Genomic DNA, 22,459 nt, shown 5'->3' with positions numbered 1-22,459 from the left:
ACAACAACAAAATATAGAGGGAAACGGTAGAAAAGCAGAACGAGCGACCAACCCAACTAAATAGTTAATAAAGAAACAATTATAACACAATACAAACAGTAACATCGGGTCACCGCTATTGATGATCAAAAAGATGGTTTCTTGTACGTCCAACACACACGGTTTTCTACCTTTGTTTGGAAGATTCTCACTAATTAGGAGAGCGGCAAATATGTCTGAAGATATATTGTTGCTGCAGTCTCCTGAACTTTAAACTGGAACGGAATATTTGAGAATGGCCTATAGTTTTTGAGTGATAAGGACCAGAGTGATTCTTATGTGTATAAATGTTTTAATTCAAGATCTTTTCAACTCATTCGGACTATATCAGAATTAAATGAATTATTTTTAAATTAGATCATCAATCAGCCAAGCCAGTTTGTTGTTGCATAGTTAGTTTGAGGACTACAGAAGGGCAGAGATTGCTGCATAGCAGTAACAAGGTTCGGTTCTAACTTTTACAACCATGAACAAGATAGGTTATAACCTTTTCAGCACATGCTATATCCTTTGTGCACCCTGTTCCCCTTTCAGTCCTACTACAAAGTGTATGTATACACCAAACACAGAATAGGGATACAGATAAAAAGCTGGCATGTCCTGAAATAGATGCATTACAAGACGAGTATGCCAACTGGAAAACAATGGACAGGTGCCCCCTCATAGCAAATAGGTGCTGGATGGACTGAACATACTATTCATCTTCCATGATTCAAAAGCTAATTAAGTCGTAATTATCATCTAGTCTTTTTCTTCATCAAACTGAAACTAATATGGTATCACACCCAAACATTTGGAGTTGCCCCTGTGGAGTATTTCTACATTGTATCTAGTAACTCTATTGAGAACATTTGTCAATTGGCTCTCTGTTGGGTTTGTGTATACTCATGTTCGCTGAACTGGTTCCATTCAAATAAACTGTGAATACTATCTACAGAAACACTGATTGATTTAGAAAAGCCAGGACTGAAAGGGAGCTACCCGGTGATCTAGAGCAGTGGTTCTTAACTTGTGGTCTGAGGGCTCCTGGGTGTCCACAAAGCCTTCTCAGGGGATCGGTGATTGTTTAGAAAATTAAATAATATTAATGGATTAATCAAGAGTATATAAATAAAGAAACCAAAATAAAAAGTTACACATTTTAAAAGGTTCTGTATACGTGAAGCAATTTGAAATTAGAGTCTAAAAAATAAGTTAGTATCTTAGATTGATTTTAGTGCAAATGCATCAAATAGAATACAGGAAGGACAATGAGTGGCCTAACTTTAATTTAATAACAACAAATAGAAGGAGTATTCCCAGGACGAGAGGTCCTAGCACGGAGAACGAAGATTGTGAAAAGAGAAAGTTCTTTCTTTTTTAGCAAACCCCTCACTTACCGACCAGGTCGGTGACATGCTTCATCATCAGGAGCTGGTTTTTTGTGAAATGAGTGAAGTGGTGAAGATTAAAAGGTGTGCTACGTGTACTCCCTATAAACTTTATTGTGGAGTCAGTATAACACTAGTAAAAACATGTGAGATACTACTGCTGTTGGTGTAATTTGACCAAGGAGTATCAAACTTTGAGTGAAAACATGGTCAACATGTTTAAACCGTGTATGAGTTGTCGGTTTTCATCAGGACCAAGATAAATGAGCCGGGGGTCTGCACGCGCTAAGGTGCACCCGTCCCTGACTCACCAGTGCGCTAGACCGTGTACTTACGGTTTAGCTTAATTACGAACTTTCGTGTACGCGTAATCATAGCCTAGGCAGCCTCCTTGTTTATTACCTAAATTTAATTTACCAAAGCTCCAAAACTCCAATTACATTTTATATTTATTTTCTATTTGTTAGTGAAAACAAATAAAAAATTTCATCATTTGTGTATTTGTTTGATTTATGTTTGTTTCTGTATATTTTGTGTATTTTATTTGTGGTTCAACTCATCGAAAATGCTTAACTGGGGTCCCTGCTTTCCAATAATGACTCATGGGGGTCCCTAGATTCCAATAATGAATGTGGGGGGTACCCGTGTTCCAGTAATGAATAAGTGGCTTCCCACATTATTCAAAAGGTAAAGAACCGCTGATCTAGAGCCATCTAGTATCTAATGTTAATTACAACTTCTGGACTGAAGATAACAAAACATGGCAACACATTCCTGCGAATGATTGGAGATTCGGAATTCATAAATATGCATATCTTATCCACTAACCCCTTAAGTATGTATTGATAGCTGTTACTTGTACCTTTAAAAGAAATGCATAAATTCGTAAAGTACCCATCTGATAAGTGCAACCAACGGCAGACGTGTAACAATAATACAATGAGTTTTCAAGCCTGATCCATTACCTTGAATTATAAATTTGAGAGCATATCTCTTCAGGTTTTTTCTTTTGATGGAGCAGAAGCTGGCAGGGAAGGATCCTTCAACCAGAAATCGGTAAATATCTTCAAACCTATTGTTGGAGGATTCCAGCACCTCCTCCTCTGCTACCTGCAAGGGGTCCATGCCCACCTCCCTTGCACTCCCAGCGTTGTGATCTGCACGGTTCTCTTAGCACTGAGGCACGGGGGGGGGGGTTCAGGTCACCTGCAGGGGGTCCATGCCCACCTCCCATACACTCCCAGCATTATGATCGGTAAGGATCTATTATCATCGAGGCACAGAGGACCCTTCAGGACACTTGCAGGGGGGCCATGCCCACCTCCCTTGCACCTACAGCGTTATGATCTGCAAATCGATCTTCGCACTGAGGCACAGTGGAGCCTTCGAGGAGGTCGTGCCCACCAAACTTTTGCATGGTTTACACGGCTCTTCTCAGCCGAGGGTCATCCGTGAAGTCTCAGTGCATGAGTATACTTCGAGCTCAGACATAGAACAAAGTATGTCCCCTTCCCCAATCTACCCACTCCCCCTCAAAATACACACGCCCCACTAATCTATAAAGTTATGTCACTTTTTGCGCGCTTCCTCGTGCAACAGAAGTTACCTAGCCTCAGACGCAGTGACAAACCTCAGTACGGTCACTGGCCGTTATGGGGTTGCACGCACCTCTGCTCTGTGCCATGATGACTGCCTTAAATGTTTCACTAGCCCACTGTGTAGACTGCTAATGCTTTACCCAGTACTCGGGCACACGCCTTGGACTGCTTGGAATGTATACGAGCACGCCAGAATATTTATTGATTGATTGCGGACGTCGGGAAAAAATATTGAATCAGCCAGGACACTTTAGACTGTTACACCTTCCGGTCTTCTTGAAGAAAGGCTCGTGTGGATTGGGTTAAGGCTGTTACATGCTGTTAACGCCGAGAGCACTGTGTTATGTATAAAGAAATAAGCTAAGCTACTGAACGGTTCTAATGAAGAAACGTGCACTATTAAAAAAAAAGCTACATATATATATTTTTTTAAGAATTTTTCTTTGGATAATGGTATGGTTCCATTTAAAAAATGTATATTAAAAGACAGAGTTAGCTCTTTGTATATCGTCTTAATTCGGATACACACTTTCTCCACTCAAAGATGGACGAATCTTTAGGCTCTTATTTACAGAGGTGGCGCGGAGACCTCTTCCACTCATTGCCTCTATTTTTTGCCTTCTGGTTGTTGACCGTTAGGGCCAGAATAGCGCCGAACATATCCATGGCAACCTTTAAAAGAAAAAAAACAGAACCTCTTCCCAACGAAGCGTATTTGGAATTCGGCCAGTCTATAGCCTGCTCAAAGATGGCGTCCACTCTAACAAAACTGCTATCTATATTTGAAAGACTCCCATTGCAAGATGGCGCACGTTTAACTTTGAATGGGCTAGAGGAAGTAGTTCCCCGTCCGAACATGGCGTCGGGTGAGCTGTCAAATCTCCGCGTCAATGCCAACCAGTGATTCCTTCCCTGCCCTGTCCAGAACTAGTACCATCCTCGTTTGCTCCCCAACGGGTCGTCGGGAAACGATGTCATCTGAACGGAGGCGCCAGACCCAGTTGCGGGAGCAAACCTTTCACTGCTGCGCCTGTTTTTACACAGACAACATCTTCTTGGAGGACTACCACATGCATGTCCGCTTCCAGGATGAGCAACAGTTCAGGAAGGAATATGAGGGGGTAATCCAGAACTGGCAATATACTCATTTATTTATTTATCAATAGTTTCTTATAACGTTGGCTAGACCTAAAGTGTGATAGAGAACGCTTAGTACGATGACAAGACACGGGTAGAGAGGTCACATAAGTGGTTTCGCATCAGGAAACTAAACTTGCGTAGAAGTTAGAAACATCAGAACATTAAAAAAGCTACACCTGTGTTGGATACATACATTTAAATTATAGTGTTCCCACCTCAAGCTTTTCATCAAGTACATTTTAGGCAATGCCAACAAGGATGTTAAAATATATACGTTGAAGGATAGATTGTTGTATTAGCTGAAAGTTTCTTAGTCGCAGTTCTAGTGAAATGTTAACATCAATCAATCAATCAATCAAAACACTTGTAAAGCGCACTACTTACCCGCGAGGGTCACAAGGCGCTGGTGGGTGGGGGGGAGAGTGCTGCTACTGCCCATAAAGCCAGGTCTTGAGGAGTCTTCTGAAGGTCAGCAGGTCTTGGGTCTGCCGTAGGGGGATGGGGAGAGTGTTCCAGGTCTTGGCGGCGAGGTGGGAGAACAATCTGCCGCCGGAGGTTGCTCTTTGGCTGCGGGAGACTGTGGCGAGGTCGGCGGAGCAAAGCTGGCGGGTGGGGGTGTAGAAGCTGAGACGTCTGTTGAGGTACGCTGGTCCGATGTTGTGGAGTGCCTTGTGCGCATGGGTGAGGAGCTTGAAGGTTATCCTCTTGCTGATGGGTAGCCAGTGAAGGTCTCTCAGGTGGGGTGTGATGTGGCTACTGCAAGGAATATCGAGGATCAGGCATGCAGAGGCGTTCTGAATGTGTTGAAGTCGTTTCGGGAGTTTGTCCGAGGCTCAAGCGTAGAGGGCGTTTCCGTAGTTCAGCCTGCTGCTGATGATGGCCTAGGTGACCGTTCTTCTTGTTTCTGTGGGGATCCACTTGTAGATTTTGCGGAGCATGCAGAGGGTGTTGAAGCAGGAGGATGAGATGGCGTTGACCTGCTTTGTCATGGAGAGGGTGGAGTCGAGGACGAACCCTTGGTTGCGTGCGTGGTCGGTGGGTGTTGGAGCTGTTCCCAGTGCAGTCTGCCACCAGGAGTCGTCCCAGGCCGAGGGGTGGATCAGAAGATGAGGACTTCCGTCTTGTCGAAATTTAGCTTCAGACGACTGTTCTTCATCCACTCGGCGACGGCTTTCATTCCTTCGTGGAGGTTGGTTTTGGCGGTATGGGGGTCCTTGGTGAAGGAGAGGTTCAGCTGGGTGTCATCGACGTAGGAGATGATATTGAGGTCATGCAGTCGGGCAACGTGGGCGAGCAGTGCCATGTAGATGTTAAAGAGTGTTGGACTGAGGGAAGAACCCTGGGGTACGCCCCCGATGATCTCTGTGGCTTCGGAGCGGAAAGGGGGCAGGCGGACGCTCTGAGTTCTGCCGGAGAGGAAGGAGGTGGTCCAGTCCCGGGCCTGCCCTGGGATCCCAGCATTGTGGAGGCGTGTGTGTAGGGTGTGGTGGCAGACCGTGCCAAAAGCGGCTGACAGGTCCAGGAGGATGAGGGCCGCGGTTTCTCCGTTGTCTAGCAGGGCCCTGATGTCATCAGTGGCGGCGATGAGGGCAGTTTTGGTGCTGTGGTAACTGCAGAACCAGGACTGGGACTGGTCCAAGATGCTGTTCTTCTTGAGGTAGGTGGCTAGTTGTTTGTTGACGGTCTTCTCGATGACCTTCGCTGGGAACGGGAGCAGGGTGATGGGACGGAAGTTCTTGAGGTCCTTGGGGTCCGCCTTGGGTTTTTTGAGTAAGGCGTTGATCCCGGCGTGCTTCCAGCTCTCCGGGAAGGTGACTGCCTCAAAGGAGATGTGGATGGCTTCCCGGAGATGGGGTGCAATGGTGGTGCTGGCTTTGTTGAAGATGTGGTGTGGGCATGGGTCTGACGGAGATCCAGAGTGAATGTTGTTCATGGTTTTGATGGTGTCGTCATCGTTTGTGTTGGTCCAGGAGAGCAGGCCGTTGTTTATTATAGTTTACTCGGACATTCTATGATCTGATGTTTCCCAGTGGATGCTTACGTTCTCTCTTCGCAAACTTGTTCAAAGGTTTATGATTTATGTGTTTGTTTATTGGTTTTGGTCAACATTGAAACACAGCGCACTTTTCAGTATATCACAGCCACATATAGTATAAGATTGCAGCACAATTTATACAGAAATAATCATACATTCCTGTATTTGGGGAGCTCTCATACATAGCATCACATCTGTTATGTTACGCAAACGTCTAGAGTGCACAGCTGCCCCAGCAAAGGGATGTCCTGGCTCTTAGGATAGGCAGAAGCAACATAACACTACGCAGAGCGACAAAGAGGGCAGACAATAAGGATCCTAGCACTCAGAGGGGAACAGAAAAGTTTTAATCTCCTTCCTAAACTTAAGTAGATCATTACACGAACAAATATGGCAAGGGAGAGAATTCCAGAGTTTTGCAGCCAAAACACGTAAAGATCGTCCACCTACTCGACACAGCTTAAAGTGGGGGACAACAACCAAATTCTGCCCCAAGGACCTCAGAGAGCGAGACGGGATATAAGGGATAAGAAAGTCCTCGAGAATCCGAGGAGAAGACATTTTCAACATTTTAAAGGAAAGACATAAAGTCTTAAAGTCAATCCTTTGCCTAATCGGTAACCAATGAAGTGCACAAATTGTACCTTTTGCGCAACAGAACCGCGGTAAACCTACCAAGGCCCTGGCAGCAGCGTTCTGTACACGTTGTAGCCGGGAAATTTCCGCTTGATTAGCCCCTAACAAAAGGGAACTAGCTTAATCAAGTCGGGACAGGATGGTTGCCTGAAGGACCAACTGCCTAGTAGGGGCATCAAAGAATTTTAATATTTTAATACATCTCAGGTTTCTCAATCTGTCTCTAGATTCTTTAAATGTTGTACCATACAGATGTATATTGAATACCTTTCCAGGTCCCTCTTCTTTGACATTATCTCTGTTCTCTTCCCTCTAGGAAGCTGATAGATGTGTGTCGTAGTTTCTTGACGTCTCACTAATACCATAACTTTACCCTTCTACCTGTGCAATTTGAAGATATTGCGTCAGAGGTTCCCAGTAGTCTCTAGGTCTGGATGCTTGTGGTAGTTCTTCCGCGTAGGTCTCTAAAGTGTCTCTACAGTATGACATGTCCGTAACCCAGTCTTTGAATCTGGGGGTGGGGGGCTTTTGAAACCCCATCTGATAGCAACACGGTGCTTGGCTAGTAACAGCGCTACAGCCAAAAATGTCCTTTTTACAGGTGTTAGTCTATATATTCCTAATAGGCATACAAGCGGGGCATTTGGTAACATTTCAGACAACATAGTTGTAAGTGCTCTCGTAACTTCTTCCCAATAGCTGTGTATCCGCGGACAGGCCCCTGCTGTATTTAAAAGTCTGCATGTAGAGCCTCGCATCTATAAACACTTATCATTTGGCCTAATGCCGTATCTGTGCAACCGTGTCGGGGTATAATAAAATTGGTGTAAGAATTTAAAGTGTATTATGCGCAGATTACAGTTTTGCGTCATCAGTTGTAGCTGTGTGCAACTATATTCCCAGTCTTGTTCGCTTATAGTGTCCCCTATCAACTTTTCCCATTTATTCGGCGATCTGTTCACAATCCCGCCCTGCTCTGATTGTGACGCGTTGTATAATCGTGTGACTAATTTCCGGCGGTTAGGTGTAAGTATTAGTGTTTGCAGTGCTTGTAATTGTGGAGGTTCTTCCGTGAATGAGGTGTATAGTTCCCTTATCGCCGTCCGCAACCGCAGATGAGCAAACAACTGTAGGAAGGTACCTCCTGACTATGGTTGCCCCCAATTTTTTGCCCTGTGTTTTAGCTGGTTTTTGACATAGTCGACCTGGGGCCCTGCCAATCAGGACCCCAGGCCTACTGCTCTCTCTGTAAAATGGATTCATGTACCCTAGGTGCATTTACCAATTGGTACTGGGCCACCTTACCAGACCCTGTAACTCAGGGCATAGGTGTACCCAGGGCTGCCAGGGGCTGCAGCATGTATTATGCCACCCCTGGCTGGCCTCCTAAATTTGACACAACTGGCTGCATGACAGCTGGGGCAAAGTCGTGTAATCACCCTTTGCTGTAGGTGTAGTATACCTATACCTAACCCTAAAATGGACACACAGATTCCTATCAGTCACTCCTATGGCAGGCCTTGACAATCCTGAAGGCAGAGTGCTTGGAATCGTGTGAGATGGTGCTCTGGCATGAGCTGAGCCTGTCTGCAGCTTGCGGAACCAAGTCCTAATAGCTGTTCCATGATATCGCATACCATATACTCTTAAGTGCATTATATTCCTCGCGGTTAAATGCTAACTTTGGTATTGCTTTATCAAAACATGTCGAGTAAGGTGTCAAACGAATTGGAATACTAACCCCTCGCCAATTCTGGCGACGGGGTTAGCATTCCACCCTTCTAGAGGGACACGACATGTATGTAACTGTGAACCCCGGTTAAAGTTAACTGAAGCCTCAGCTCCACAAAATGGATGCTGCCACCACAGACACGAGTCTGACCTCCTGCTGCTGGGAGTCCTTCCAGCGAGGGAGGCTTGGACAAAGGGTTTCCTGTCCGGGGCGGTGCTAGCACCGTCCCAGACATGGTTTTGTGTATCCTGGGTAGGCAGGGCTTTTCAGGAAGGTGACTGCTGAGTGGCACCCCGGTGCTCACTACGCATAGGCCGGTCAGAACCAGTTCCAGGGGCACACCAGCCCCTGGCCTGGGGAAAGTCCGGCATGGCAGAGGGGTGTAACCACCCCCCTCCTAGTCCCACCCATAGGCAGGACCTAGTCACCGGGTCAGCCCCCTTTTTTAGTATAAAGATGGGAGCGGGCCCCCTGTTCAAATTAGATCATCTTTGGAATCAAGACACGACTTTCTGCGAAAGACATCAAGATTTCCTTCTTCAAGATTCTCCCTTGTGGCTAAGGAGTAGTCACCCTGCATCAAGCGGGCACCATCCTAAGAACACTGCGGTCTGCTGCAAGTCCTTCATCACGAATCCGACGACCCAGCTCGACGAGACCCGGCTTCCCTGGCACCTCTGACCTCTACTCACCTCTACAGCAAAGCTGAGAACTGTGAGTGCGACGAGACCTCGAGGGACCGACGATCGCCAAGACTGCACGACTTCTTTGTAACAAGCCCACCGAGTCTTCCACTGGTGAGTGCTTTGGGGTCCGAGAAGCCCCAACCCTGAGCAGCTCCAGCACCGAAGATCAGCCCTCCAGCATCTCCACGATCTGCGTGGGGCCCTTCTGCTTTTGCGTGCTCACCGCGCTGTGTGGCTACTAGCCGGCTGGCTTGTGGCCTTCTTCACGACGCCCGACGACATCACTGCTGCTGGTCTGGTTGCTCCAGACTGGCCCTTGCTTCCTTCTTCAAGAGAGGCACCCCGGACCCTCCTGGTCCACTCCAGACGCCATTTTAGGTCCACCGCGTGGGCTTGAATTTGCCAAGGCTTTGTTGCCCAATCCTGGGTCCAGCGACGCCGACAGCTTCAATCTTCGTGGGACAGCTCGCTCCTCCTTCCTGGTCGCCGACAACGCCTCCTGGTCCGTGAGATCTTCGAGCACAGCGTCACCCACTCACCTAGTCGAGGTGGCTACCATCCGGTGCCCTCCTGGTGCCCACTGACTACTGGCTAGTAGTCTGGAACTTGGTCCCCTCTGCTTTCAGGTGTCATCTTCCATCGATCCAGGCTTGGATCCACCGAACTTTCTTCACTGGTCGCCTGCCAGCAACTTCTTTCTTCCAGGCTCCTGGTCCGGCAACGAGGATTCCCGACGTCTTTTGAGTCCTATGCAGCTGCAGCCCCTGGGCTAGGTAACTTCGGCATTTCAGTGCCCCAGCATAGCCTCACTATCCAAGGGTCAGAATCCACTTTCGTTTTCCTCCTACCAGGTCGGGTTCGCCCGAGAACACTAACTTTGCAATTCCTAGCTACCATAGACTTTGTCCCGCATCACGCGTGAGAGTGCACACTCTGCACCCGAGTCCCCTGGGTCTCCTAGAAGTAATCTAACGATTCTATAGTCAAGTCCTAGCGATTCCAAAGCCTATTAGTACTGTACTTACCTGCTAGTAATTTCGCATTCCACTTTTCAAGTATATGGTTTTCCGTGCCCCTCGGGCATTTGTATATACTGTGCTAACTTAAGTATTTTTGTAAGAGTTTTGGTTTGTGCTTAGTACCCTGTCCTCATAAAGAGTACAGGGCTGTTGTGATTCTTAATAAATATCTCGTTTATTTTCATAACACTTGTGTGGTGTCCTTTCACTGGGTATTCAAGGGGTATATGTGTGGTAAACAGCTCGAGTCTTTAGCCTTAGACTGCTCGTATCCACGCTACTAGGATAGCTGGTCTATAAGGTTGACTTACAACCAATCATCAATAAGGGTTGCTGGACTGATACATAGTGTTCACTAGAATAGTGAGCACTGCATATCAGGCCACCTTCTCACATTGGTGAGCAGCGGTTGGGATTTGAGCTTGCTGTTGTTTTACCACACGTATCCTAAGAATATCTTGTTGAAAGATCACATAAGTACTGTTAGTACATATAACTAAGCTTAGAATACTCTGAGTTCTACTGAACCAGCTGTTGCAGCTCCTCAAGGCTTAGCACACCTTGGCTGCAACTCTTAGCAAGGGATCAGTAGGTAAACACATAGTGTAGGTAGGTGCACCACTTACACCACACTAGAATCAGCATGTCAGACAAAGGAGGAAACTCTGAGTATCCCCTTGTGTCAGTGGACCCTCCACAGGTCCTTACTTCAAAATATGCTGCTCTTAGCTTCCATGAGATGAGACAAGTGTGTACCCTCAGGAAGCTAAAACAGGGGTCTAACCCCACCACCTCCTTTCTGATTGGTCTCTTAGAGGCTTATGATGCCAGTAGGGCTGGTAACCCAGACCCTTCTAATCCAGAGGGGAGTTTGCCCTCCTTACAGGGACCCTTTGATAGCCAGGACCATCCCCTCCAGGAAGCAGATGATGCTGAGGATGAGGATGAAGACCAGTTGTCAGGGGATGAGGCAGATAAGGGACAGGTAGAAGTCAATAGACTAACCAGGTCCAACTTAAGCAGACATGAGCTTGGTACCAGGGGACTCCTGGGCCCACTCTCAGGTCAGCTTAACATTGGGAATGGACGAGTTAGGTCTCTATCAAGAGGCTCTAACAGATCCCTTCGAACCAATGGCTCTCTCAACTCTTCTCACAGAGGGATGTCTTCCCCTAAGAGGAGAGTGTATGAAGCTGAAGAAAGGGCAATCAAACTGAGGATTGAAAGGGAAGAACTTGCCCTGGCCAAAGAGAGACTTGCCCTTGCTAGAGAGCAAGAATTATGTGGGCTACAGCCCACTGGTGGCAGCAATAAACCTAGCAATAGGGAAATGAGTTTTCATACAAAGCACCTGAATAAGATAGTGCCCCCCTTTAAAGAAGGGGGTGACATCCACAAATGGATTACTGCTTTGGAGAGAGCCTGCACTGTGCAGGGTGTTCCCCAAAGTCAGTGGGCAGCTATCTTGTGGCTCTCCTTTGATGGTAAAGGTAGAGATAAGCTCCTCACTACTAGAGTTGAGGATGCTAACAATTACCAAATCTTGAAGAATACACTGGTTGATGGGTTTGGTTTAACCACTGAACAATACAGGATGCTGTTCAGAGACACACAGAAAACTCAGTCTCAAGATTGGACTGACTTTGTTGATTGTGCCACTAAGGCTTTTGAAGGCTGGCTACTGGGTAGTAAGGTTACTGATTTTAAAGGATTGTATAATCTAATATGAGGGAGCAAATCTTAAATAATTGTCAGAACCAGTTATTACACCAGCACCTGGTAGACTCTGATCTGACCTCTCCACAGGAATTGGGTAAGAGGGCAGACAAATTGGTCAGAACCAGGGTTAGGCCTAAAAACCAGGGTGGTGACCAGAAAAAGGAATCAACCAAGCCTCAAGAGAAGGGTGGGGATAAATCCACAGAGAAGACTTCCCAAGGGCCCCAAAACTCCAACAAGGGTGGTGGGTCCCAGAACACTCCTTCAGAACAGAAGAAACCTTATTGCCATACCTGTAAACAGGTGGGTCATTACAAAAATGATGCCAGTTGCCCTAAAAATGGTAATAAGGGAAATATACCCCCAGGTAATACTCCTAAACCTCCTGTTACCACTAGTGGTAATCCCCCAGGTGGTGGGAGTGCCCCCAAGAATGTGGTGGGCATTACTCTGGGCCAACAGGAGGACTATGGCCTAGCCAGGTTCCCTGACCACACTCTTGTCTGTGAGACTGGCATGGGGTTTGCCAACTTCACTACTGGACCCCACCTTTTGGGAAAGTATAGACAAGAGGTTTTAGTGAATGGTCAGAAAGTTGAGGCATTCAGAGACACAGGGGCCAGCATCACCATGGTGATTGACCATCTGGTCCCCTCTGCTCAACTGACCCCTGGTTTTACTTATCAGGTGACAGACATTCATGGAGTGAAGAGAAGGCATCCCATGGCAGTAGTCAAACTCAGCTGGGGAAATGTCACAGGGCCCATGAGAGTGGCAGTGACAGATAACCTACCTGTGGATTGCTTACTGGGGAATGACCTGGAACTCTCAGCATGGGCTGAGGTGGAGCAAGAAACTCACTCCAGAATGATAGGCCTATCCAGACAGGTTAGTGGGGCAGTAATAGCTACAGCCCCAGTCCAAGCACCATTCCTCCCTGAAAAGGTTGGAAGGGCAGTGGTAGCCACTGCCCAGGCTCAGACAGACTTTCCAGAACAGGATAGGAGGGCTGTGACAGTCACAGCCCAAACACAAACTGAGTGCCCTCCTGAAAAGGTTGGCAAGGTTGAAATGGTCTCAGCCTCTACTCAAACAGATAGTGAGGTTGTGAAGCCTGAAACAATGGATCACTCCACTCAAACAGAGAGCATTGAGGAGGAAGAAGAGTCTTCCCCCTCCCAGACACTAGGTGAGAGCCAGCCTCCTCAGGGAACTGACTCTACCCCTGTTGAAGGAACTGCCCCAGAGGTAGTCAGGCCTAGCCTGGCAGTGCCCCTGATGGCAGGGGACCCTTCCCAGGTGGGACCCAGTCTGGAGCAGGTAACCTGCACCTCTCTACCCTGCCTCAGTCAGCCCAGGGCTGAAGAGGTCAGGGAGGCCAGTGGTGGACCGCAAAGGGCCCCCTGTCCAAAAGAACCCCTTAATCAGCAGATTAGGATCACTGAAGCTGGTAACCCTAGCCAAGTGAAAATAAAACAGACTCCTGAGGGATCCCCCTTAAAAGTAGTTAGGGACCTCCCACAGCTGGACACTGTTGGGCACAGCCAAACATGGGGCCTAAAAACCCCAGACCTGACCTGTCCCTCCAGTAAGCCAAACAGAGGGACTCAGCCTCCAGCTTTAGGTAGCCAGAGGCTGACCCTGAGAGATCAGTGCATCTCAGCTAAAGAAAGAAAGGCACACATGATGAATGGTGATTGGAGGAAGTTGAGCCCAAAGGTAGAGGAGCCTCACTTCAGTACTCCATCCCAGCATCAGCCTTCTTCTTTCCCAAGACACACCAAAGGCAGAGATTCCCTATGGTGGAGACCCTCAGATACCCTTAGGGTGAGGGGTTGCCTAGTGGACCATGACACAGGGGGAAACTAAGCCAGAGCTGGTCCTTCCTTATATGGCCACTTAGGTAATAGAGGCTTACCTGGACAAGGATAGCCTTATCTCCTTTCGTTTGGGGGGGGGGGGGGGGGGGAGGTTGTGTAGGAAGGTACCTCCTGACTATGGTTGCCCCCAACTTTTTGCCCTGTGTTTTAGCTGGTTTTTGACATAGTCGACCTGGGGCCCTGCCAATCAGGACCCCAGGCCTACTGCTCTCTCTGTAAAATGGATTCCATGTACCCTAGGTGCATTTACCAATTGGTACTGGGCCACCTTATCAGACCCTGTAACTCAGGGCATAGGTGTACCCAGGGCTGCCAGGGGCTGCAGCATGTATTATGCCACCCCTGGCTGGCCTCCTAAATTTGACACAACTGGCTGCATGACAGCTGGGGCAAAGTCGTGTAATCACCCTTTGCTGTAGGTGTAGTATACCTATACCTAACCCTAAAATGGACACACAGATTCCTATCAGTCACTCCTATGGCAGGCCTTGACAATCCTGAAGGCAGAGTGCTTGGAATCGTGTGAGATGGTGCTCTGGCATGAGCTGAGCCTGTCTGCAGCTTGCGGAACCAAGTCCTAATAGCTGTTCCATGATATCGCATACCATATACTCTTAAGTGCATTATAATCCTCGCGGTTAAATGCTAACTTTGGTATTGCTTTATCAAAACATGTCGAGTAAGGTGTCATACGAATTGGAATACTAACCCCTCGCCAATTCTGGCGACGGGGTTAGCATTCCACCCTTCTAAAGGGACACGACATGTATGTAACTGTGAACCCCGGTTAAAGTTAACTGAAGCCTCAGCTCCACAAAATGGATGCTGCCACCACAGACACGAGTCTGACCTCCTGCTGCTGGGAGTCCTTCCAGCGAGGGAGGCTTGGACAAAGGGTTTCCTGTTCGGGGCGGTGCTAGCACCGTCCCAGACATGGTTTTGTGTATCCTGGGTAGGCAGGGCTTTTCAGGAAGGTGACTGCTGAGTGGCACCCCGGTGCTCACTACGCATAGGCCGGTCAGAACCAGTTCCAGGGGCACACCAGCCCCTGGCCTGGGGAAAGTCCGGCATGGCAGAGGGGTGTAACCACCCCCTCCTAGTCCCACCCATAGGCAGGACCTAGTCACCGGGTCAGCCCCCTTTTTTAGTATAAAGATGGGAGCGGGCCCCCTGTTCAAATTAGATCATCTTTGGAATCAAGACACGACTTTCTGCGAAAGACATCAAGATTTCCTTCTTCAAGATTCTCCCTTGTGGCTAAGGAGTAGTCACCCTGCATCAAGCGGGCACCATCCTAAGAACACTGCGGTCTGCTGCAAGTCCTTCATCACGAATCCGACGACCCAGCTCGACGAGACCCGGCTTCCCTGGCACCTCTGACCTCTACTCACCTCTACAGCAAAGCTGAGAACTGTGAGTGCGACGAGACCTCGAGGGACCGACGATCGCCAAGACTGCACAACTTCTTTGTAACAAGCCCACCGAGTCTTCCACTGGTGAGTGCTTTGGGGTCCGAGAAGCCCCAACCCTGAGCAGCTCCAGCACCGAAGATCAGCCCTCCAGCATCTCCACGATCTGCGTGGGGCCCTTCTGCTTTTGCGTGCTCACCGCGCTGTGTGGCTACTAGCCGGCTGGCTTGTGGCCTTCTTCACGACGCCCGACGACATCACTGCTGCTGGTCTGGTTGCTCCAGACTGGCCCTTGCTTCCTTCTTCAAGAGAGGCACCCCGGACCCTCCTGGTCCACTCCAGACGCCATTTTAGGTCCACCGCGTGGGCTTGAATTTGCCAAGGCTTTGTTGCCCAATCCTGGGTCCAGCGACGCCGACAGCTTCAATCTTCGTGGGACAGCTCGCTCCTCCTTCCTGGTCGCCGACAACGCCTCCTGGTCCGTGAGATCTTCGAGCACAGCGTCACCCACTCACCTAGTCGAGGTGGCTACCATCCGGTGCCCTCCTGGTGCCCACTGACTACTGGCTAGTAGTCTCGAACTTGGTCCCCTCTGCTTTCAGGTGTCATCTTCCATCAATCCAGGCTTGGATCCACCGAACTTTCTTCACTGGTCGCCTGCCAGCAACTTCTTTCTTCCAGGCTCCTGGTCCGGCAACGAGGATTCCCGACGTCTTTTGAGTCCTATGCAGCTGCAGCCCCTGGGCTAGGTAACTTCGGCATTTCGGTGCCCCAGCATAGCCTCACTATCCAAGGGTCAGAATCCACTTTCGTTTTCCTCCTACCAGGTCGGGTTCGCCCGAGAACACTAACTTTGCAATTCCTAGCTACCATAGACTTTGTCCCGCATCACGCGTGAGAGTGCACACTCTGCACCGAGTCCCCTGGGTCTCCTAGAAGTAATCTAACGATTCTATAGTCAAGTCCTAGCGATTCCAAAGCCTATTAGTACTGTACTTACCTGCTAGTAATTTCGCATTCCACTTTTCAAGTATATGGTTTTCCGTGCCCCTCGGGCATTTGTATATACTGTGCTAACTTAAGTATTTTTGTAAGAGTTTTGGTTTGTGCTTAGTACCCTGTCCTCATAAAGAGTACAGGGCTGTTGTGATTCTTAATAAATATCTCGTTTATTTTCATAACACTTGTGTGGTGTCCTTTCACTGGGTATTCAAGGGGTATATGTGTGGTAAACAGCTGGCTTAACACGCCCTCTCGAGTCTTTAGCCTTAGACTGCTCGTATCCACGCTACTAGGATAGCTGGTCTATAAGGTTGACTTACAACCAATCATCAATAAGGGTTGCTGGACTGATACATAGTGTTCACTAGAATAGTGAGCACTGCATATCAGGCCACCTTCTCACAACAACTTCATGGGTGTGTTGTGTATCCTTAACAATGGGTCCTCTCTCTGGATGAATCTACCATGTGGGAATATATCTGCCATAGTATTTAGTTTTATTTTGCCTAACAACCGTAACATACCGTTTTCCTGCGTAACTGACAGTCTTGGGTGGTGCGCGAAAGGAAGTGCTGGCGCATAAATTGGAAGTTTCTGCACTCGACTCGCCAACATATACCAGGCTCTCGAGGTACAGTGCACTGTTTGAATCCTATCATTGTGGGTGAAGGATTTTGGGTCTGACACATAGGCTGTCAAGCGGGTTGGGTATACACTGTCCCTTTCCAATGACACGTGTGGTATGTATGCATGTGGTTGTAGCCAGTAGTGAGCATGGTGTGCCTGCGCACAGTAGTAATATAGTTGGAGATCCGGTGCTCCAAATCCACCTTTGTGGTATGGTTTCGTCAATATGTCCCAGCTTATTCTGGCCTGTTTACCCACCCAAGTTAACTTTTGCATTGCAGTTTTCAGTTTTGAGAACAGTGCCTGTGTTAGCCAGATATGAATATTACTGAATAAATATAAACATTTTGGTAGGACAATCATCTTTTGCAGTGCTATCTGATCTGCTAGGGAAAGAAGCATCCGTATCCATCTGTCAATCTGTTCATCCAGTTTGGTCATTGCCCTGCCATAATTTTCCCTCACCACCAGTTCCGGATCCCTATGTATCCATATGCCCAAATACTTTACCAGATCCGAATACCATTTCAAGTGGTAGTCAAGGTTTGGCTGTGTCGTAGCTACTGTAAGTGGTATGACCACCGACTTGTCCCAATTTATGCGTAAGCCTGAGTGTTGCTCAAATCATACATATTCCCTTATACGTGTATTTAAATGTATATCAAGTCAAGTAAAGAGTACCTTATCGTCAGCATATTGAGAGATGCTGAGCGGGCGGAGATGGAATTGCAGTGCCGCTTCTGAGTGTCTCTGTCTGATCTTACAGGCTAAGGGCTCTACTATTAACGTGAACAAAATAGGGGAGAGTGGGCAGCCCTGTCTCGTCCCTCGGCTTATATTAATTGGGGACGATGTGTGCCCGTTTATCCTAACTCTGGCGATGGGAGCATTATAAAGTACTTCGATCCGTTTTAGAAATGGTTCTGGAAAGCCCATTCTGCGTAACATTGTGATCACCTATACCCTTTCGACTGAATCAAAGGCTTTCGCCGCATCTAATAGGGCCGCTGCGGCTGGGAGTTCTGGATCTAAATGGTGATATAGTGCAAAGATGGTGCGGCTATTGTGAGTTGTGGATTTGTTTGGTACAAATCCTGCTTGATCTTGCAATATCAGTTTCTCCTGTAGGAGCTGTATCCTGGTTGCAATAATTTTTGCTAGAATCTTTACATCGATATTGATTAAAGATAACAGTCGATAAGAGTCACATTTAGTGGAGTCTTTGTCTGGTTTGGGAAGTGCCACCAAGAGGGCTTCTCTTAGTGAGGTAGGAAGTTTGCCCTCTTCATATGATTCTTCATACATTTCGGCTAAGTATGGTATCAACAAATCACGGTATTCTTTGTAGAATTCTCCGGGGAGCCTGTCCAGGCCAGGTGTCCCATTATTTGGGAGTTTATAGCATCTATTATTTCATCTTTAGTGATATGGTGACTCAGGAATTTCCGATGGGTGTCTGACAGACATGCTAATGCGACATCTTGCAAATATTGATGAATTTCTAGTGGGGTGGCATTAGTCCTTGTCTCATAGAGTTGACCAAAATACCTCTTGAAGCAATCTAGAATTGAAGAAGCGTTGTATAGAGCATGAGTGTCTTCATCTACTATCTGTGTTATGTAGGACGCTGTTGGTGCCGGCCTAATTTTACTTGACAAGGCACGTCCCGGTCTACCACCCTCTCCATAAGTTCGCGCTGTGAATCTACGTGATTTATATTTTATTTCATCTGCTGCATGTTTTTGGTAATCATCCATCTTTTTCTTAATTTGAGCTAGCAGCGCAGGATTTTGCGGTAATGTATGTTCTTCCCCTAGTCGTGCAATGTCTCTTTCAATCATGTGCAGTTGTTGCTGAATGTCCTTCCAAATCCCTGCATGTTTGTTAATGCAATGTCCTCTGATCGTGACTTTGAATGCTTCCCATAGAGATCCTGCACTATCCACTGATCCTGAGTTAAAATCAAAATAGTTTGTTATGACCTGGTGTAGTTCACTGCAAAATACAGGGTCCAGAAAGGCGCTTCCCTGTAGCTTCCATGTGATTTGCCTAGGTACATAAGTGGGGATGACCGGCAAGAGGCGGACAGGTGAGTCGTTCGATAATGTTTTGGGTAGGTGTTCAATTGAATTGGTCCATGTGCATGCATCCTGTGTTAGCAGCCAATAGTCTATCCTAGACCAAGTGTTATTTGTCGTCGATGTGCATGTGCCTTCCTTGCGTCTGCCATGCCTTAGTCTCCATATATCAGTCATCTCCTACGTATCCATGCCCTCTCGCAGTACTCTGGCAGCTTGTTTGCCATACTGTTCGTTGCCAGTCGACCTATCGAGGGCTGGGTCTAGACATGTATTAAAGTCCTCTCCCCATACTACAGTCGTGCTTGGCAATTCCCTAAGTTTGGACCATATGGTATCGTAAAAACTGGGGTCATCATTATTTGGGCCCTAAGATGTATTGTCAGTATCGAAACTCCAAAATTTCCATGCACTATTACATATCTACCTTGGTCGTCTTTGATAGTATGTATAGGTTGGAAAGGAGTGCCACACCTAATCAACAGCAGCACCCCTCTAGCATATGTAGAGTATGAGTACGCCATACAATACGTCGCCTATCTCATACCCCCCTGCCTTCCGTGAAAGGTGTGAGATGCGTTTCCTGTATAGAGGCGACATCAATGCCATGTCTATCGAGGCATGCCAGCACTCTATGTATCTTCTGCGGATTTTGAAACCCTCTAAAGTTTCATGTGATGAACGTATTCGAGTTTGTGTTAGCCATGTCAGTCGTCATCCCCACTCTGAAACCTTTCCCGCTGTGAACCCTTTGTGTTGGTAAAAGAAAATAACTGTACACTTGCTCAACGTCGACCGGATTTTGTTACTTGCCCACCCCCACCCACCACTCACTCCACCCTTTCCCGTGTAGCGGAGCCAACCCTAGAACAATTCACCATTTTGCTCATTGTCCCTCCCATCCCCAAAAGCAAAAAACAAATGAAACCTCAATGAATAAACTGTTGTGGTTCACACTGAAGGGCAAGATCTGCCATCCCATTTCCTGTGGGAAAAGAAAACCCACATGGGTAGAAACCCTGTCAACTTATATACTAGAAACTCAACATGTTGCATCACATTTTTGAATAATCTCCAGTGAGATCTTAAGCAAGGATAAACAGTAAACATTTAAACAAAAAACCCAAAGTGGATCAGTAAATCGTGCGTAACAATGTGTCCCAAGTAAGGTACAAACAGGCGCAACCAATGTGACTTATCTGGTCTCGCATACCGTCCTGGTTCTGCAATCAAGTTTTTTGCATGGGCGCTCCTTCCTCTTGCCCAACAGGAACATGCACTTTGGTTTGCAGAGCAGTCGCCGCAGTCTATTGCCAAAATGTCTATGGTTTGACAATCCAGTTTCGCTTAGCAGCTGCTACCTCATTATAGTTCTGAATTACTTCGGTCGGTACAATCCGAACATGTGACGGCGTAGCTGCCATTACAGACAATATCCAATCACTCATCATCCGATGTAGTAGGGGGGCGCTAGAGGGCGCGCAACCGAATGGCCGCACTCACGTGAGGCTCCCGAGGACTGGAGTAATAATACGTTATTTATCCTGCTGTCGATTGAGCTAGCACGTCCTGGACGCTCGCTTTCGGTCGCCAGTTGCCTGGAGAACACACGGTAAAAGTTGGAGGCGGATTGGTGGTGGAGAGACGGCGGGGTGAAGCCTTGAAGAACCGCCGGATACCTGGCTCACAGGAGGCGAAAGTGCAGAGCGGCCGCCCTGACCAGGAAAGACTGAGGCCTGTGAGGAGGAGGCTAGGCCTCGAGGGGGAGGGGCGCTGACACAGGCGCCTTCGGCCCGTACAGTGGTGGGTAACAGCGTCGCCCAGCAGCCGCAGTGCCAGGAGTGCGAGATACAAACGGCGGAGCAGACCTTCAGGAGGTAGTGCAACGAGCGGCGAGGCGAGAGGGGTAGACGACAATCCTGGGGCAAGTTGAATCTGCGGACGGGGCCGCTGCACGGAATACGCCAGCGGGGAGCTGTGTACCGGACATTGAATGCAGAGGGCTGCGGAGCGGTAGAGCCTGGTCAGTGGCGGCCGGCTGCGGTCGTACAGCAGCTCTGCGTGGGGACGGTGCCTGGGACTCCCTGCGAGAGAGAAATTGTGGCTCGGACACTGGCCAGTGCATGCTAGTCTGAGGAGCGGCGGAGAGCTGCCGGGGCCATACTGAAGCACTGCAAAAGGTCAGGTCTGGAACAGACGGCTGCGGGAGCTGAGTCTGGACCCCGCATACAGGCACAGGATACCCATTAGTTGGCTGAAGCTGTGGGGGAAAGGCAGAGAGCAGCGCTCTGGTCACTGTAACTGACTCTCGACGGTGTGCCGGGCCAAGAGAGCGCCCCCCCATCCCCCTCCTCCAGCAAAACACAGCAGACAACGCAGGGGGGACGGGACGGCGTCACTCTTACTCTCGGCTGAGGTCACAAGCAGTGGCCTTATTGATATTGTGCCCAGGACATAACGTGGCAGGTGGTGAAGTGGGTCTCTGGACTGGAGATATTAGACACACGGCGCGCTTCGCTTGCTGGCGGGTGCTCCATGACACTGTTGTTATATTATAAAAATTGAAGAGGCTGGATTGGGCGTGGGGAGAGGCGACTGAGGTGGTGATTACAGGTTTCTCCTACGAAGTGGCTCTGAGGGGGCCCTCTGCGCCCAACGCACGCTGGTGGTTTGCGATCGCTACCTGCACTCCCCCACCCACTGCTGGAGAGGAGGAAGGCGAAGAGCGGCGTAGTGGGCATCGAGACCCTATTTTGGAATCCAGGCAGATACATTCCTCTGCTGAGACGACAAGGCTCCGCTCAAGATGGGTAAGCCGGACGCCAAGCAACCAAAACTCAGTTTTGGGACCGCAAAACACGGTGCCAGGTCTAAGCAGGCTGAGGCAGGAGCGCAGGAGGAAGACTGCGCTAATGCATCGCAGGGGGCGGCCTTGGAGTACGTGCTGCAGGAAATGAAACAAGGAATTGCGACGGTTGTCGACAAAGTAGATCGCATGTCCTCAAGAATGGACACCATTGCGCACAAGCTGGATGCGCATGACGAACGAATAGCGGAAGCGGAGAGGCATATCTCGGACAGCGATGACCTCACGGCTGGCCACACATCTCAGTTAACTCGTATGGACAACATCTTGAGAACTATTGCAGCCAAGAATGAGGATTTGGAAGCGTGCAGTCGCAGAAACAATATAAGTGTAGTAGGTATTCCGGAATCCACGAACATGGGCAAAATGGAAGAATACGTGGAGAAGATGTTGCTATCTGCGATGGGTCAAGACGCCTTCTCTCCACACTTCATTGTCGAAAGAGCTCATAGATCGTTAGGTCCACGACCGGTACCAGGAGCAACGCCGCGGCCCATTATAGCCAACCTCCTTAACTATCGCGACAGGGATGTGGCGCTCAGAGCCGCCCCAATAAGCAGTCGTTGTTATATGAGGGCAACACGTTCTCCATCTATCCGGATTTCACCCCGATGGTGCAAGAG

The 22,459-nt window shown here is 48.4% G+C and overlaps 1 protein-coding gene across 1 annotated transcript in view; it reads left to right on the top strand.

The window, feature by feature from the left end:
* Positions 1–3,848: 3,848 nt before the first annotated feature.
* Positions 3,849–22,459, top strand: part of OGFOD2 (2-oxoglutarate and iron dependent oxygenase domain containing 2) — a 178,746-nt gene continuing 160,135 nt past the window's right edge. The window contains exon 1 of the mRNA XM_086942936.1: positions 3,849–4,128. Coding sequence (XP_086799062.1) covers positions 3,898–4,128 — 231 coding nt within the window. The 5' untranslated portion in view covers positions 3,849–3,897. The remainder of the gene's footprint in view (positions 4,129–22,459) is intronic.

The sequence above is a fragment of the Lissotriton vulgaris genome, chromosome 11 (genome assembly GCF_964263255.1).
Source record: "Lissotriton vulgaris chromosome 11, aLisVul1.2, whole genome shotgun sequence".
Classification (NCBI taxonomy): Eukaryota; Metazoa; Chordata; class Amphibia; order Caudata; family Salamandridae; genus Lissotriton; species Lissotriton vulgaris.
This window is presented reverse-complemented; position numbering and strand designations above follow the sequence as displayed.